This window comes from Muscardinus avellanarius (genome assembly GCF_963383645.1).
Source record: "Muscardinus avellanarius genome assembly, chromosome: 5".
Taxonomy (NCBI): Eukaryota; Metazoa; Chordata; class Mammalia; order Rodentia; family Gliridae; genus Muscardinus; species Muscardinus avellanarius.
In genome coordinates this window covers 10,390,597-10,406,285 of record NC_137790.1, presented here as the reverse complement: position 1 = coordinate 10,406,285, position 15,689 = coordinate 10,390,597, and the positions used below count along the sequence as shown (strand labels likewise).

The 15,689-nt window shown below is 47.8% G+C and overlaps 1 protein-coding gene across 3 annotated transcripts in view; it reads right to left on the bottom strand.

The window, feature by feature from the left end:
• Nucleotides 1-15,689, bottom strand: part of RUNX1 (RUNX family transcription factor 1) — a gene marked incomplete at both ends in the record, with an annotated part of 264,148 nt that overhangs the window by 96,154 nt on the left and 152,305 nt on the right. For 2 of the 3 annotated variants that reach the window (XM_080695879.1, XM_080695880.1), the window contains one exon: nt 1,646-1,899. In XM_080695879.1, the coding sequence (XP_080552005.1) occupies nt 1,646-1,899 (254 nt within the window). Of the gene's footprint in view, nt 1-1,645; nt 1,900-7,231; nt 7,271-15,689 lie in introns of all 3 variants that reach the window. The other variant, XM_080695878.1, reaches the window with a different exon arrangement.

The window sequence follows — 15,689 nt, the reverse complement described above, 5'->3', positions numbered from 1 at the left end:
CTGGGGCATGGGTCCCTTAGCAGCAGAAGGAGTTTAGAGGAGTCCCTGATTTTCCTCCAATGACAGCCACACATCCCTTAGCCCACTAGCATCTGGCGCGGAGGACACCTGGTTTAAATGGCCTTTTGGTAAAGTGCTTCTCTCTGCTTCATCTGTCAGTGACCCAAGGACCCAGCCGGCTAGGTCCCATCCCAGAGAGGCCGGCCAGGAGATCCACCAGCTGAGACCCTTTAGGTAAAGGGCGCAAAATGGTTTAAAGTGGAAATGCCCCTCAATCCAAAACTAAATAAATATAGGAAAGAAATAAAGAATCTAGTAGCTTCTCCCATGCCTCTCATTTCTGCCTCCATACCCACTACAAATAAAAATGCTTTCAGAAAACTGAAGGGGAAAGGAGACAATTCTATGGATAGAATTGTCTAATTGTAAAGTGAGCTATTTTTTTTTCTAAATCACAATCTAAGTTTGGAAAGTGTAAAAAGCTTAAAAATAAAGAACTCTGACAACGCGGCTTTGAGAAGTGAACAGCATTCACTGTAATTAGATCAAGATCTGGCTGAGGCCTGGAACTATAAAAAGCTTATATTAAATTAATCTCCTCCTTAAAGGGGACAATTATTTAACCAGATTTTTTTCTTTTCAAAGAGTTGCCTATCTTTACAGCTTGAATCACCTGTCTTATTTAGCTTTTTAAATGAACAGGAAATGACCGCATTGATTGTACTAAAAAGCTGCTCCTTTTTAAACCCATGGAAGACAGCAACCCCACGGCAGGAATAAAAATTCCACCGCCCTCTGGCTGCCAGGGTAGTAGGGTGGTTGTTTAAAAACGCCCGGGGTTGTTTATACATCCCTGTTGAAGGCCAAGGTTTTCAAAGGCAGCTGAAAACTAGGGCAAGATCAGGGGTAAAAAGTGATGGGGGCCTTTGGAGAAGCGCATCTGGGGACCCACTGTCCTCTGCTCTAACAGAATACCTGGCTAGTGGACTGTACCTCCCAGCCCCAGCCGTGGGAAGACACCTCCTCACCTTTTGCTGCCCGGGGCTCAATCTAGGTGAGCCAGAGATAACCTTCAGGAGGATTCCAGGAAAGGAAAGAAACAGGATTCCCTGCTCTGGGCTTCTAGTAGCGGCAGGCTTAGAAGCACTTGTAAGACTCCGCAGAAAAGTTTTGCAAACTTAAAACTCTGCCCGCGAGGACTTTGGACATGCTAATTCCCTTAGTGTGGTTTAAAGAGGGGCGGGAGAAATCCCTGACAGTTTCCCTTCTTATTTTTATTTCCAGAGGCCTTCATCCGAGAGGGACAAAATGGGTTGAATGGGGACGGAGGGCAGGGGAGGCCAGAGCACACAGGCTTGCCTCCTGCTGGGTTATAACTTTTCTACTTTGTATAAAATAAGGCCCTGGGTGGATGCCTCTGGGGCCACCCTGATATTTCAGCCCTTCCTGGATGCCGCTCCTTTGGCGGGCTGAGGCGGGTCCCTCCTGAGGGTCGCCAAGGCAACGCAGCATCTCAGCATCCCAAGCACAGGGCCTAGGACCGGGTCCCTTCCCAGAACTCGGCTCCACCCGCCCAGCCGCTGCGCCCTGGGATAGCCCCGGGCACCTCTGCCCGTCCTCCCGCCACCCGCTCGGGGTCCAGTACCTTGAAGGCGATGGGCAGGGTCTTGTTGCAGCGCCAGTGAGTGGGTAGCACCGAGCAGAGAAAGTTGGGGCTGTCGGTGCGCACCAGCTCTCCGGGGTGGTCGGCCAGCACCTCCACCATGCTGCGGTCGCCGCTCCTCAGCTTGCCGGCCAGGGCGGCTCCGCCGTCCGGGGCGCCCAGCGGCAGCGCCTCGCTCATCTTGCCGGGGCTCAGCGCGGTGGAAGGCGGCGTGAAGCGGCGGCTCGTGCTGGCATCTACGGGGATACGCATCACAACAAGCCGATTGAGTAAGGGCCCTGCGAACGGCTCCTACCGGGCGGCGACAGGGGCGCGGATCTTCAGCCGGCGGCTCCCGGGAGACCAACATACAAGTTCAGGGGCCTTTAGGACCGCGAGGGCTGGGGAGGCGGGAGACCGAGTTACCCCCAGCCCAGGATGGGGAGAGGGCGCCGGCCTCGGACCCGGGCGGGGCAGGAGCCACGGGGCGCTCAGTGCATGAAAAAGTGGGCGACCGGAATCCAAAGTCAAATCAAACTCTCTTCGGAGTCTTGTTTTCAGAGTTCAAGTTCAGTCTTTGGTTATTATGAAAGTTCCCGAAGGCAAAATTCCTAGACACTTTCTAAAAAACTCAGGCGCAGAGCAAAACGACTAACAAACACATTATTTGGCAGGAGTTAATTGCCTGTCAGGTTATTATTGTTGTTGTTATTATTATTATTATTATTATATTTGCAGGTGAATTTTGTTTAAAGTCTCGACTCGACACACAAAATACAGGAATGTCTTCCAGACACTTTTTTTTTTTTTAAATCATGAAAATCTGTCTCCGGTCCTCAAAAGCAAGAACTCCGCCTTGCAAAGGACGTGCTACTAATGTATGTGCACGTATATATAAATATATACAAATGCTACTTCATAAAATATTTACAGTACAATCTGTAGAGAATTTAAACACAACAGAAATCCATTAATGTTCGCTGCAGGTTTTTTTTTTTTTTTTAAGTAGCCTTGAAAATCAGCTTCAGTAGTTTGAAGAGGGCTGGGCTAGAAGTACTTGTCATGTTCTTTCAATAAATTCATGCTCAGTGCAAAAAAAAAAAATATTCAGCTTTTCAAAGCTCTCTGGCTAATCCTTTAAAAAGCAAACCAAAACAAAAAGTCCAAGTCGATGGTGCTCAGGGTACGGCTCTCCACATCTGAGAACTGGGGTTTGGGGATGTTGGTTAAGTTTGTGGCTGGTCCTGTGGTTTGGTGGGAGTTGAGCCGCAGCCGAATCACACGCGCAGACACGCACTCTCCGGGAGCCAGCCGCTGTCTACATCTGCTCGGTGAGTCAGCCTGGACTTGGGCAGCCGCAAGACGATCTCTTCCTCTCGCGTCGCCCCGGAGCCGGCGGGTGAGCTGCTCCGGCCAGTGCCCAGGAGCGACCCCGCCGAACCGCAGCAGGTGGAGCCGCGTCCGGAGCAGGCTCCGCGGCGAGCAGATCGAAGCGGCCCGGGCGGCTCGAGTTACACACGCGCGCACACACTCCCACGCACACGCAACTTCCCGGCTCGCCCCGGACCTCAGCGCACTTTCTCCCGAAACTGTCAGCGGTAACGACCGAGGGGGAAAAAGTTTACAGCCAGAAAAGAAGTTGAAACATCCAGCCAAGAAGCCAGTTCATTCAAAAGTCAGGAAAAAAAAATGTTTTTTTAAATTTTAAAAAAAATAATAATAATAAAAAGGGAAAGATCCAACGCAGGCCAAGGAGAAGTCGCAGCAAAGGCTGGCTCGCGGGTGGCGTCCCGGGAGCGCCGGGCCCGGCAGCGTGGTGCCCTGGCTGGGTCCGGCCGCGGGGCGCCCGTCCCGCCCGCGCCCGCTGGCTCTATGAATGAGAGTGCCTGGAAATGAACGTGCTTTTACTGTAAGCCCGGCCCGAGGAATTCCATTCCCTCAGCTCGTTTGCATAGGGGCGGCGGGCGGCCAATCACAGGCCTTTCCGGTATCAGCCAGGGCGCGGCTCGCCGCCGCCTGCTCCTGGAATTGGCCCGCGCGCCCCCGCCGCCGCCGCGCGCTACTGTACGCCGCCGGGCGGGGGTCCGCGCCCCGGGCGCCCGCGGGGCCACGCGCGCACACGCGCACGCGCGGGGCCGACCCCAGCCCCGCGGCAGCGCGCTCCGGGGCGCCGGGGCCGGCCGCGGGGTGTGCCGGGCGCCGCGGGTGGCCAGGCCCGGGAGGACCCAGCGCGGGAGCTGCGTCCGCAGAGACCCGGGCGCCGGCTGGAGCGGGGCCGGCTCGCGCGCCCTGGGGTGCCGCTGCGGGACCCGGGGCGGAGTCCCTGGACGGCCCCGGAGCCCGCGCGGCCCTGCACGGCCCGGGCTGGCCGGAGACGGCTCTGCGCGCCCCCGAGGCCTGGCTGGGTGCTGACTCATTTAATAAGACCGGACGGTGCCCCACAAAATGACGGCGGTGTTTTTCAGCGTTCTCTGTGGATGCATTTTATTTAATTAGTTTTTTTTTTTTTTTTTTTTTTGCCGCGTCTGGGCTACGCAGCGCGCTGGGCTCGCTAGCTCGGGCCGACAGTGCTCGGCGGCCAGCAGAGGAGTTTACTAGTAAAAAGAAGACCCCCAAGAACTAGAGGCGGAAAAGAGAGTTGGGGGCATCCGCCCTGATGGCCTCCCCGCCCCGCGCCGCCGGGACCCCCCCGCGCGCAGCCCGCCCCGCGGCGCCCCAGGCCTTTTCGCCAGCTCCCGGGACCCGCCCCGGCCCTGCGCGGGCCACTCCCGCTCCCCGTCCCGCCGGAATCGCGCCCCCCTCGCAGGACCCCCGGCCCTCGGAAGCCAGCCGAGCATCCCCCCGCTCTCCCTGGCACGACCGACCCCTCGCTCCAGCTCCTCCGCGCGGGGACCCCGCACCCATCCCCGCGGCGCCCCGCCAGGCGGGCCGGGCGCCCGGGCCACATCCCTCGCCCCCGAGCCCCGAGGGCGGCGCGGAGCCGCGGAGAGGCCTGGCCCGGCCCGAGGGCTGGCGGAGGACGCCAGGGGGCAGCAGCAGCCCTCGTTCCGAGCCCGGCCGGCGGCCCCGACGGCGCAGGGCTGCGCGGTCCGCCGGGTCGCCCCAGGAAGAGCTTGAGTTTGGGGAGAGAGGGCGGGAAGCGGCCGCGGAGCCAGCTGGAATCGCTGCGTCCCGCCCCGGCTGCCCGGCGCTGGCGGCGAGGCTGGCCTCCCGGGGACCCTCTGGGGGTCGGGGGTCCAAGCTCCTCACGCTCACCAGAGTGCGGGACTCTTCCCGAAAGAAGCCCTGTGCCCGGGCAGCGCCGCGGGCCCCTCGACCGCCGAGGTGCCCCCAGTGCCTGCGCGCCCTAGCCAAGGCGCACTCTTGCGGGCCCGGGTCTCTGGCCCCCAGCCCGCCTCCTGTGCTTCTCCACGGGCTGAGCCATCTCCTCGGTCCTGAAAGCGCAAGGAAACTCCGGGCACTGCCAGCACTGAGCTTCATTTTCTTAGTTTTATTGGGTCTGGGGTGTCGAGAAGAAAACGTATCTTTTATTTTTTAATGATTTTTGAAGAAGCCCGATTTCAGGTGTCAACCCCCCAAAGGTCCAGTCGGTACACTCCATCGTAGCTGAGCCGTGCCAAATGCTGCTGGCCTCGGCCTCCCCGCCGCCCTCCGGCCTGGGGCCATCCTTCCTGAGCCTCCGGGGCCCAGGCTGTCCACTCCAGAGGCGAGTTCGTGGCTAGTGGAACCTCTTCTCCTGGGTTCCGCTCACAGGCTTTCCCCAAGAGCTGACCCAGGACTCCCGGGGCCGCCGCCTTCCAGGGCATCCCAGGGAACTCCGGGGACAGGGATGGAGTTAGAATGTGGTGGAGATCAGGAGGTCCCTGTGGGACTACGACCTCTGCGAGGGGCTGCGGGTTGGTCGGGACTTGTGGTTCCCTTTCCAAAGGAAAGTAAGTTGCCGAGATACAAACACCGAGGTTAGCTTTCCCAGAACGGCGCCCCAAACGCTTCTCAGCTGGTTTTCAATCAGCAGAGCCCGACTACCCGGTTACGGCAGCGAAAGTTTCTAGATCGGCCCCGGACCTCGTACATTGCGCTTCGCGGTGCGCACTTGAAAACCAGAAACCTACAAAAACCACTGCCCCCCCCCCTTTGTTTGAGGAACTAAATTGAATGGTAAGCGGGCATCGGGAACTCGGATGAGGGGTCCTGGACGTCCCTTAGAAGGAAGCGGGCTTTTAAGGAGTTTAATAAAGTCCTGTAACACCACGTAGGGAATGAGAAGTTCCTCTCCAGGTCCAGTGCTCTTTTCGGGGACAGTATAGAACTTCCCCTCCTTTGCCTCTCCAAGACAGAAAGGGAGCCTGACCAAGTCCCTTCTCTTCCAGCGTTCTCCGGAGTACTGCTAAAATGTACATAATACGAACTGGAAAGTGCGACTCAGCGATCTGTCGGGAGGATGCTGCATACCAGATACTTATAAACTCATCGCGGGAGGGGGGAGGTGTGAAAATGCTCCCAGCAGGAATTAAATGAAAGTCTCCAACAGTGAATTTAAAGGTAGTATTTGATTAGTTGCAAGAGGACAGTTTCGCTGGAGAACAATTACAGGTCATTGATGTTTTCCTCCCACAACTTTAGGTGGGCTCAGAAAATACCTAAATGTTTTGAATTCTTGCTCTTTCAAAACTCTCCCCCCAAACAAGCTTAGCTTAAAAGCGGAATCAGAATCTCAACAATTTTCTTCAAATCAAAATTACCCTTCGTTTGCCAGTAACATGATATTTACAAGATTAGATTTCTAAAAATGTACTCTTTCTTAAAAAATATTTCTAGTCTAATTTGTTTTAAATAGAGACGGTACCTTACTATTGGCTCTGGATCAAATTGCTGAGGTTGGTAATAATGTCATAGAAATGACGAACAATTCCTATGAACAGCAGCATATATGTGCATAGAACCTGCTATTCAATACTGTCCAGATTTGACATTAGAATTTAATTAAGGTCTTTTTCCCCTCTGAAGTGGCTTTGAGATGATTTCACGTTTGAAATTTAATTACTAGGGGGCTGAAGTGCCTTAGCCCTACCACCACATTTTTTTCTCTATATGAATATTTCCGTGGAATGCTGTGGTCAATCTGCGATTACTTCACTCTAACTTCATAAATCACTTGTGTACCTCTCTAGGAGCAAGCAGAATAATTTTAAATTATTTTTTAAATTTAGGGATGCTTAGTAAACATTTTACCCTTATAAAATTTTTGCATTACCACTGCTATAACAAAGGCAATAAACTGGGTTATAACCGAGAGAAGCCAAGCTTTACTTTTTTTTTTTTTAAGAGTCCTATACAGTCATGTAATAATAGCAGAATGTGTAAGTGGTAAGTGGCATAGAACTGAAGGTATCATTTAAGGTTTCATTGGAATATTTTATATGGCATGACGTCTGCAGTATGGAGAACTGCTTTTAAGTATATTTGAATCAGCACAAAAAAGGCTTTAATTATTTGGTAAAATTATATAATAAGTTATATAGAGAGATACATGGATATAAAATCATAAATGAGTGTGCATACATGAGTGTGCATTTTAATCTAACACATTGTGGGCATTTCTAGAAGGATTCATTCCATGTAAACACTCTGAAATAATAGAAAGTAGGAAAATAAAAATAATTGTATGAATATACTGGTGATGAACACCAAATTTACCAACAGTTATTTTTATTCTAGTTGCAATAATTGGAAGTGTAAAAACTGAATTTCTACTAAAAATTTCTTTGCTCCCTATCGCTTCTCATACTTTTTAGCACTGGGTATTTGTACATCATGGTCCAAATTTATCCAGCATATCTGGCCACAAAATGCAGTACATAAATCAAATTTAAAAAATGAATGGTGACGAAGGCACATTATTTTTCTTGCTTCCCCCCACTCTTTTCCACAGTATTGCTAGCTAACACGGAATCTTCGTCTGTCTTAGAATTACCTCCTTTAGACTCTGTAGATGCTTTAAATGGGATTTATTTAATAAACATTAAAAGACATCTGGGAGGGGTAGGAATGAATCAGAATTCAAGGTGAAATAAGAACCAAACCCTAAGCTAGTGCAAAAACACTTAAAAAATCTAGAACATAGCAGTAGCTGAGTGCAAGAAAGAAAAGTACATGGATCCTTCAGAGCAACGGAAATAATTTCTAATATGTCTTCTAAGAGAATCAAGCTGGTGTTAACATCATGGTCATTTACTTCCAATGACAGGATGTTTTAGAGATTGTCTCCCCTTGCTCGTTCTCCTTCTCCACCCTTTTCTAGGAGGGCAGGTTGCTGATATAAAAACCACCCATTCTTGAAATAATAGAGAGCAATTATTATTAGAAGTCATTACCATATGGTAATCCTCAAATACAAAGCACATTTTTGTGTACTAGGTATGCATACACATTAAACGTATGGCTATAGGTAAACACAGGGCGCGCAGTCCTATGGACTTGTTCTCTTTCCCTTGTGTATTTACATATAATATTGTGAATTTGAAATCCGCCCGGCAGCCTCCTGTATTGATAATGGTCAGCACCAAGCGAGTAACCAGGAGGAAACACTGCTTTTTTCGAAGCCTTGGGATCTGTGCATTTCACATAACGCAGACCTAAAGCTTTCGGCTCCACGCCACAATATTAGTGTAATGTGGCTTTAAAAAACATTAAAAATAAAAAAGAAGGTAATTATTTCAGATTTCCAGACGCAGTTTAAGTAGGGAGGAGAACAAGACGTGCAGCTCCTTCATCATTTATTTCTGCCAAAGTAAAAAAGCAAATAAAATAATAAGGGCTTCTGAAAGACTGCCCTGTAATGAAAGATTAAAGGACTTAACTATGTATAGTCTCTAAGGAGCATCCTTAACAAAAAAAAAATTTTAAGATCTTGGTTTACAAGTACATAAAATGACTCCATAAAGATTTTTTTTTTTAAAGGACAGGGCAGGAACAAATCTTTTGCACAATTATGAATGACAAGGTAAAAAGAAACCAATGTACCGGAAGTTGGTTAGCTCAGATTTAACAGGCATGGGGGTGGACGTGGGCATAAGATTGTTCAGACAGGCAAATTTAGACTAAAGAGACCCAGCAGAACCAAGCACCCTGGAAACTCTCCCCGGAGAGTTTCCAAAGAGTTCCCAAAGAGCTTTTCCATGTCTGAGATGGAGAAATTGGAGGAGCAGCATAGAGACCAAGGCTTCAGGTATGTACACCTAGTATTGCAATAATTCTGAGGGAAAAGCCAACATTTTTAACCTTAAAAACCCAAGTGAAGCCGGGCGTGGTGGCGCACACTTGTAATCCCCGCGCTTGGGAGGCGGAGACAGGAGGATCGCGCAGTTTTGAAGCCAGCCGCGCGCGCGCTGCCTTAGGAGATCTTGTTTCCAAATAAAAATGTAAAAATAGGTCTGGGAGTGTAGCCCGGAGGGAGAAGGGCTTCCAGGAACCCCAGTACCACACACACAAAAAAAAAACACCACAAAAAACACAAAAGCAAAAAAGCAAAAACAAAAACAAAAACAAAAAAAACCCAAGTGAAGCCTGAGACAAGAGGATCACAGTTCATGGCCAGCCCCTGCTACTGAGTGAGGCCCTTTGCAACTCAGTGAGAACCTGTTTTAAAATAAAAAAAATTTAAAAAAGGGCTGGGGGTGTAGCTTGGAGGTAGAATGCCCCTGGGTCCCATCCCCAATACCACAAAGCAATAACAACAAAACAACCAATTGAGAGGACTTGGAAAGGTAGGTAGTATCTGTAGCAGTAAGGGTATCTGCTGAGTACTTTCCATGGTCAGTGGTGTAGCATTCGCTTTGAGAATACAGCGAGTGTGGTTGAACCAAGGATGGAGGGGTACAGAGGTAGCCTGGGACCCTAGATGTATTGATGAAGGAGCTGTGAAAGGGGCTAACCTGCAACTGTGGCAGAGGGGGAGCAGCGTGTGTTCATGGCAGGGAAGGCTGCACCTGGCTGGTCCCTCCCAAGCCTTGTCTTCCTTCCCTTCGCTCTGAATGATGCATGCCTCGCCATGATTACATACCTTGTCCTTTTTAATACTGGCAGCACCACTGCCAGCCCCATTTTACAGGGGAGGAGCGTGGAGTCTAGGAAATTTGCCCCAGATATCTCTCTCTCTCTCTCTCTCTCTCTCTCTCTCTCTCTCTCTCTCTCTCTCTCTCTCTCTCTCACACACACACACACACACACACACACACACACACACACTCATATCCACATTGGGGTCTAGGTGCATGGCGAGCTGTGTGTTCTTTTTGTGTATTTTTCATGGGTATTATTAGCAGAGTAGGCAAAGATAAACTCTGATCTCAACTTTCACTTTTCTCCTCTCCCGCGTAATGTTCTTCATCAGAAATCCGAAATTTTCACCAGGCAATCTCAAAAAATGGATCACATCCTGACACCATCTGCATTCACGCCGAGAGCTTGCGGAACAGGTCAGAGTCTGTTTTGCTGAGTTTTAGAATGTATAATAAGTACAAAATGGCTCTACAGGATATTCTGACCTCGAGTCATTCTAAATGGACACTTTGGGCCTCCGTGTTTCTGACATGGTTCCTAGAGCCAGGCAGGTGCTAAGCTCACTGGTGGCAAAGAATAAACGGACAGTAGCGTAAAGGTGTCACAGCTACTAGCATATTTAACCAAGGGGCTCGCTAAGTCGCTACGGCTGGCCTCAAACCGTAATCCTCCCGTCTCAGCCTCCCAAGTACTGGGATTCAGCCATGGACCACCATGCCTGGCATGAAGACATATTTTGGAACATATTTTGTGAAAGATGCATAGATGAGTTGGAGTGGAGACAGGAGGGGCAAGGAGCTTCTGCAGCGGTCCCACCAGGGATTCTGAGGACGCAACTGGAGTCGGAAGGAAGGGGGCCGAGGTGAGGGAAAGGGGCCATCTCTCCAATTTCTGGCCACTAGCAGAGGTAGAGAAAACCACAAGAGGATGGATTTGGAGGTAAATAGATGCAGACCTTGGATGTGCAGAGAAACACCGGAGATGTTGCAGGTGGGGAGAGTAGAGAGAAGTCTCGTGTGCAAAGACTGAGCCGAGCATCCCCGAGGTAAGGGCTGCACGGACAACATTAAGGGGCTCTGGGTCATAAACACCCTAAGGATGAGCAGAGGAAGAGGGGATAACCAAGGCGACTGAGCTAGGAAGGGAAAGAAGAGAAGGGAGGGTCTTCGAGACCAAGGGGAGAGCTAAGAGATGTGGACGAAAAAGATGGCCTTGGGTTTGTCTACAGGGAGAGCCACCGTGACCTTAGCCAGAGGCTCAGGGTAGCAGAAGCCCTAGAAATGGGGTGGGGAGCAGGAAGGTGACTGAGATGGAGGGAGGCGGATGATGTGTTAGGAGATGGTTTCTGGTGGAGTGGCAGAAGAGGAAAAGATCAGCCCTGAGGGGTGTGTGTGTGTGTGTGTGTGTGTGTGTGTGTGTGTTACGGAAAACACAGGAGAACATTTTTTATATGCAGTGTTACTGAAGAGCGAAGTCACCAGCCCCCATCTCCAGATTAATTCTTTCTGTTTTACCCACTGACCAAGATTCTTCTAGTTTCCATCCTGGCTGCATGGATTGATCTTTGATTTCATTCTATCTATCCTGAAGTCCATCCTCTTTCTGTTTACTGGGTTTTGTTACAATTTAGCTTCCCCTTTCCATCTCTGGTGGTGTTGTTTTGGTTCAAATTCCCTGACCTCTTTCCAGATTTATTTCAAAAAATCTCCTAAAAAGGGAGTTCCCACTAATGTCACACTGCAATGCGCGATTCATCTTCCATACCCGAGCTCTGGGCCTTGTCCCCGCCATCATCCTAAGCTGCATCCTACGGGATCAGGAGCCACCCTCCCTGTCTTCATCATGGAGGGATCCCATGAGTTAAATTTCCTCTCAGAGACCAGCCCGATGCTCCATCACATCACCTTCCCCGTGACTCCTGAATCACCTTTTAACTGTATTTTGCGTCGTAGATTTGTGACTATATTAGGGGGGGTGGGGTCAGTAAGAGGCAAACGAGAACCACCTCTCCCTGGCTTCAGGTTTCTATGCAGAACGACATTCCTCAGTGTAAAACTTGGTCCCTTTCCACACCCTCATTCATTCTCTACCATAAAAGATTAAATTACCTGGGCAGTAACTTCGCAAGCAGAAACAAGGTGTACCAGGAAGAATCCTAAACTGAACCCCAAGATTTCCCACCCTAACCCCTGGGACAGTGAGTATGAGGAGCTATTATGGTCTGGGTATGAGACATGGGAAAGAGGGATGGATGTTTTGTATATAATGAAAGATACTAATGAGTTGGCTTTGAGTCAGCCAATAGGGAGATAATTCTAATGGGCCCAATCTAATCATCAGACACTGTTAAAATAGAGTTTTGTGTTGTTTTTTTTTCAGGCTGGAGCAGAAATGAAGTCAATCCCTGGAAGATGGAGGAGGCACCTTAAGGAATGGGAAGAGCAGTCCTCCAAGGCTGCGGGCGAGCCCCTGGCCACCAGCCAGCGAGGACGCACATGCCGCCATCTTTATCAATGTATCTTCTACACACACTAGAGGCTTGATGTATATTATTTCATTTAACTCTCGAACAAGGAGTGGTTCAGATTCTTCCCCTTCACTTGACAAAGAAAGGAACTAAGATCCAGCAACCTGTCTGTCTTAAACCCATGCAATTTGCCATGGGAACACCCAATTACAAGCAGCAACTAAACCACTTTGCCACGTGGCTCATATCATTCTAATACTATGTCGACTACCCTTAGTCAACCTGGCAAGTGGCCTTTAAACACCCTCTCTTATTCTAAATCAATACCATATGATAGAAATATAATATGTAGCTGAGCATGGTGTGTACACTCCAATATATAGGAGACTGAGACAGGAGGATCTCAGGTTCAAGGCCAGCGTTGGCAACTTAGTCAGACCTTGTTTAAAAATAAAAAATAAAATAGGGCTGGGGTTGGACTTAGAGGTAGAATGCCCCTGGGTTCAATTTCCAGTATCACACACACACACACACACACACGTACACGTGCACACACAAAAACACACACACGCATTTGGAATTAAAAGTTTTCTAGTAGCCCCTCTTTTTTTGTACTTTTTAAGTAAAAAGAAATGAGTGTAATTAATTTAATTATGTTTTACTTAGCCCAATATATTTGAAACATTATTATTTGAATGTATTAGCAATACAAAAATTATTATTATTTTACTCATTTCTTCCCTCTCCCATTTCTCCTTCCTTCTTTCTATATTATATCTTCAAAACCTTGTTTTTTTTTTTATACTTAGAGCACTTCTGAATTTGGTTTGGCACTCAATCGTTACTTGGGGCTAGTGGCTACCATATTGGTCAGTGCAATTCTGTAGTGATTACTAAACACACAGCAAATCCTGACTGTGCTACTATTCCGCGTGAGCTCTAGTGGCCATCTTTCATCTGGGTGTGGGACGCACGCCTGCAATCTCAATACTTGAAAGGCCAAGACAGGAGGATATCAAGTACGAGGCCAGCCTCAGCAACTTAGGGAGGCCCTTGGCAAGTCAGAGAGATCCCATTTCAAAATATAAAATGGTGCTGGGGGTATAGCTCAGAGGTAGAACACCCCTGGGCTCAGTCCCCAGTATCACACACACACAGGCACACACACCTATGTTAAAAGGGAATATTTCTTGACTCATATTTTTCCTCTGAGCTGTCCTGGGGAAAAGTTGAGAATTTTTATTATAGTCTCACTCGGTTGACTCAGGACAGATGCACACACATACACAGCAGCAACAACTGGATGGCGAAGGCCTACCAACCACTGTCAACACCACTAATGCACTTCACAGCCCCGCCGAGCCGCAAGTTAATCTCTACATTGTTCTTTTCCACTTAACACTCATTAGCCACGGATGGCTCAGCCTATAAAACAGTGCTTTGGTTTCTCTGAACTCCAAAAATACATTACCAAAAGCATCTCTTATCCCTTTCCCTACAAAACTCGTTTTCTATGGAACGTATCCAATGGGATCTTAAATATAAGCAATACAGGGCAGAATCGGAGGCTCGACTTTTAATAGGCCATGAATTTAAAATTGCTAAGTGGATAAACAGTGTCATTCTCAAGTAAGAGTGGATTCCTATAAACAGGCTTATTTTGAAATACAGCATATAGATTTTTTCAAAAAGCCACTCAATACCTCAAATCACTAGCCATCTACCAGTTAAAATTCAGTTTGGTTTGGTTCAGGGAAGAAGTTTGTGGTTTAAGTTATAGAATCCAGCCTCCTCTCTCGATTCCCATCCTCAGAAGAAGTAAAAAAAAAAAAAAAAAAAGATTGTAAGAGACAACATGGAGATGGACCTGTAATAGGAACTGCTGGCCTTACGTCCCTGCATCAGTTCTCAGGGGCTGCCTCCCGGGAACCCTTGAAGGTCCCAATGTTCCTTTTGAGCAAACATACCTGTTTCCACCCTTAGTTGTGAGTTGAATGTGGAAGTTAAGGGGCTGGACGCTCCTGCACACTCTCTCTTGCATCTCAGCCAAAGAAGGTGTGTTTTAAGGGATAGACTTAAAAGTCATGCTCTGTGTGAAATCATCTAGGTTTTTAATGCTCTCCTTTAGCTAGGAATTGTGGGAAAGTACCCAAGTGTTAGGGAGCATCTAAAAATTAACTGTACTTGAGGAACAGGGAGGTTTGTTTAGGGACTGTGCCATGACTTGTAGTTCTCTAATTGAGGAATGTTTTACCAGTAAGGTTTGCTGGTGGATGGTCAAAGCAGAGTCTATAAAACAGTACTATTAGAGCCTGCTTGTTTGGGGGCATTTTAAATGTTAATATATTTAAAGCCATTTTCACCACAAGGAATTAGAAACAAAACAGATTGCGTTAAAAAGATAAAACCAGGTAAGTAGATAGGGCTCCTGTTTCTCATTTCCCACGTGTCATCCCACAGGAAACTCTTCTTCCCAAATTGAACAATTTATTTTGATTCCTTATGTTTATAATTTACCTCAGCCGGGCGTGGTGGAGCATGCTTGTAATCCCAGCATTCAGGAGGCTGAGACTGGAAGATCGTGGTTTGTGGACAGCCTCAGCTACTTAGTGAGACCCTCTGCAACTCAGTGAGACCCGGTTTCAAAATAAAGAATAAAAAAATAGGACAGGGGGTATAGCTCAGAGGTTGAATGCCTCTGGGTTCTATCCCCAGACCCGTAATAATAATAATAATAATAATAATAATAATAATAATAATAATTTACATCTTTTTTATTCTGGAGAATTCATTAAATAGGAGGGTATGATTTTTATTATGCAACATTTATGTTTTAAAATAATTGAATCATTAAGATGGATATGTTGGCACATGCCTATAATCCCAGTACTTGGGAGGCCAAGACAGGAGAATTGAAGATTCAAGGCTAGTCCCTGCAATTTAGTGAGACTCTAAGAAATTTAGTGATATCTTGTCTCAAAATACACAATAAAAAAAAGAGCTGGGGCTAGAGCTTGAAGGTATAAAATGGCCCTGGGTTTAATCTTCAGTACCCAAACAAAATAAAACAAAACCCCCAAACCAAAAAAATAAATGGGTCATTTTAATTGGTCCTTAAATTACTAGACAAGGAGAAGGGTCAGAATTAACATAGAACAAAATACAAATAATAAAAAAAGAGCTGGGGTGTAGCTTGGAGGTAGAATGCCCTTGGGTTCCATCCCCAATACCACACACACACACACACACACACACACACACACACACACACACACGAATTAACATAGAACTAATTCATGACTTAACCATTTTACAAAATGTCCCTTTAGTTTCACATAAGATTATCTATTTTTTTCAAAGAGGCCAAAGGAAATATGATTTTAAGTAAAAACAAGCCACAAACAAATGAGTTGGAGGTTTTGTATCTTCTAGAAAATAATAGAAATGCATTGCTACATATGGATTGAGATGAGAACGAAACACAATTATTTAGAAAATGCTACCAGATCATTTGTTATT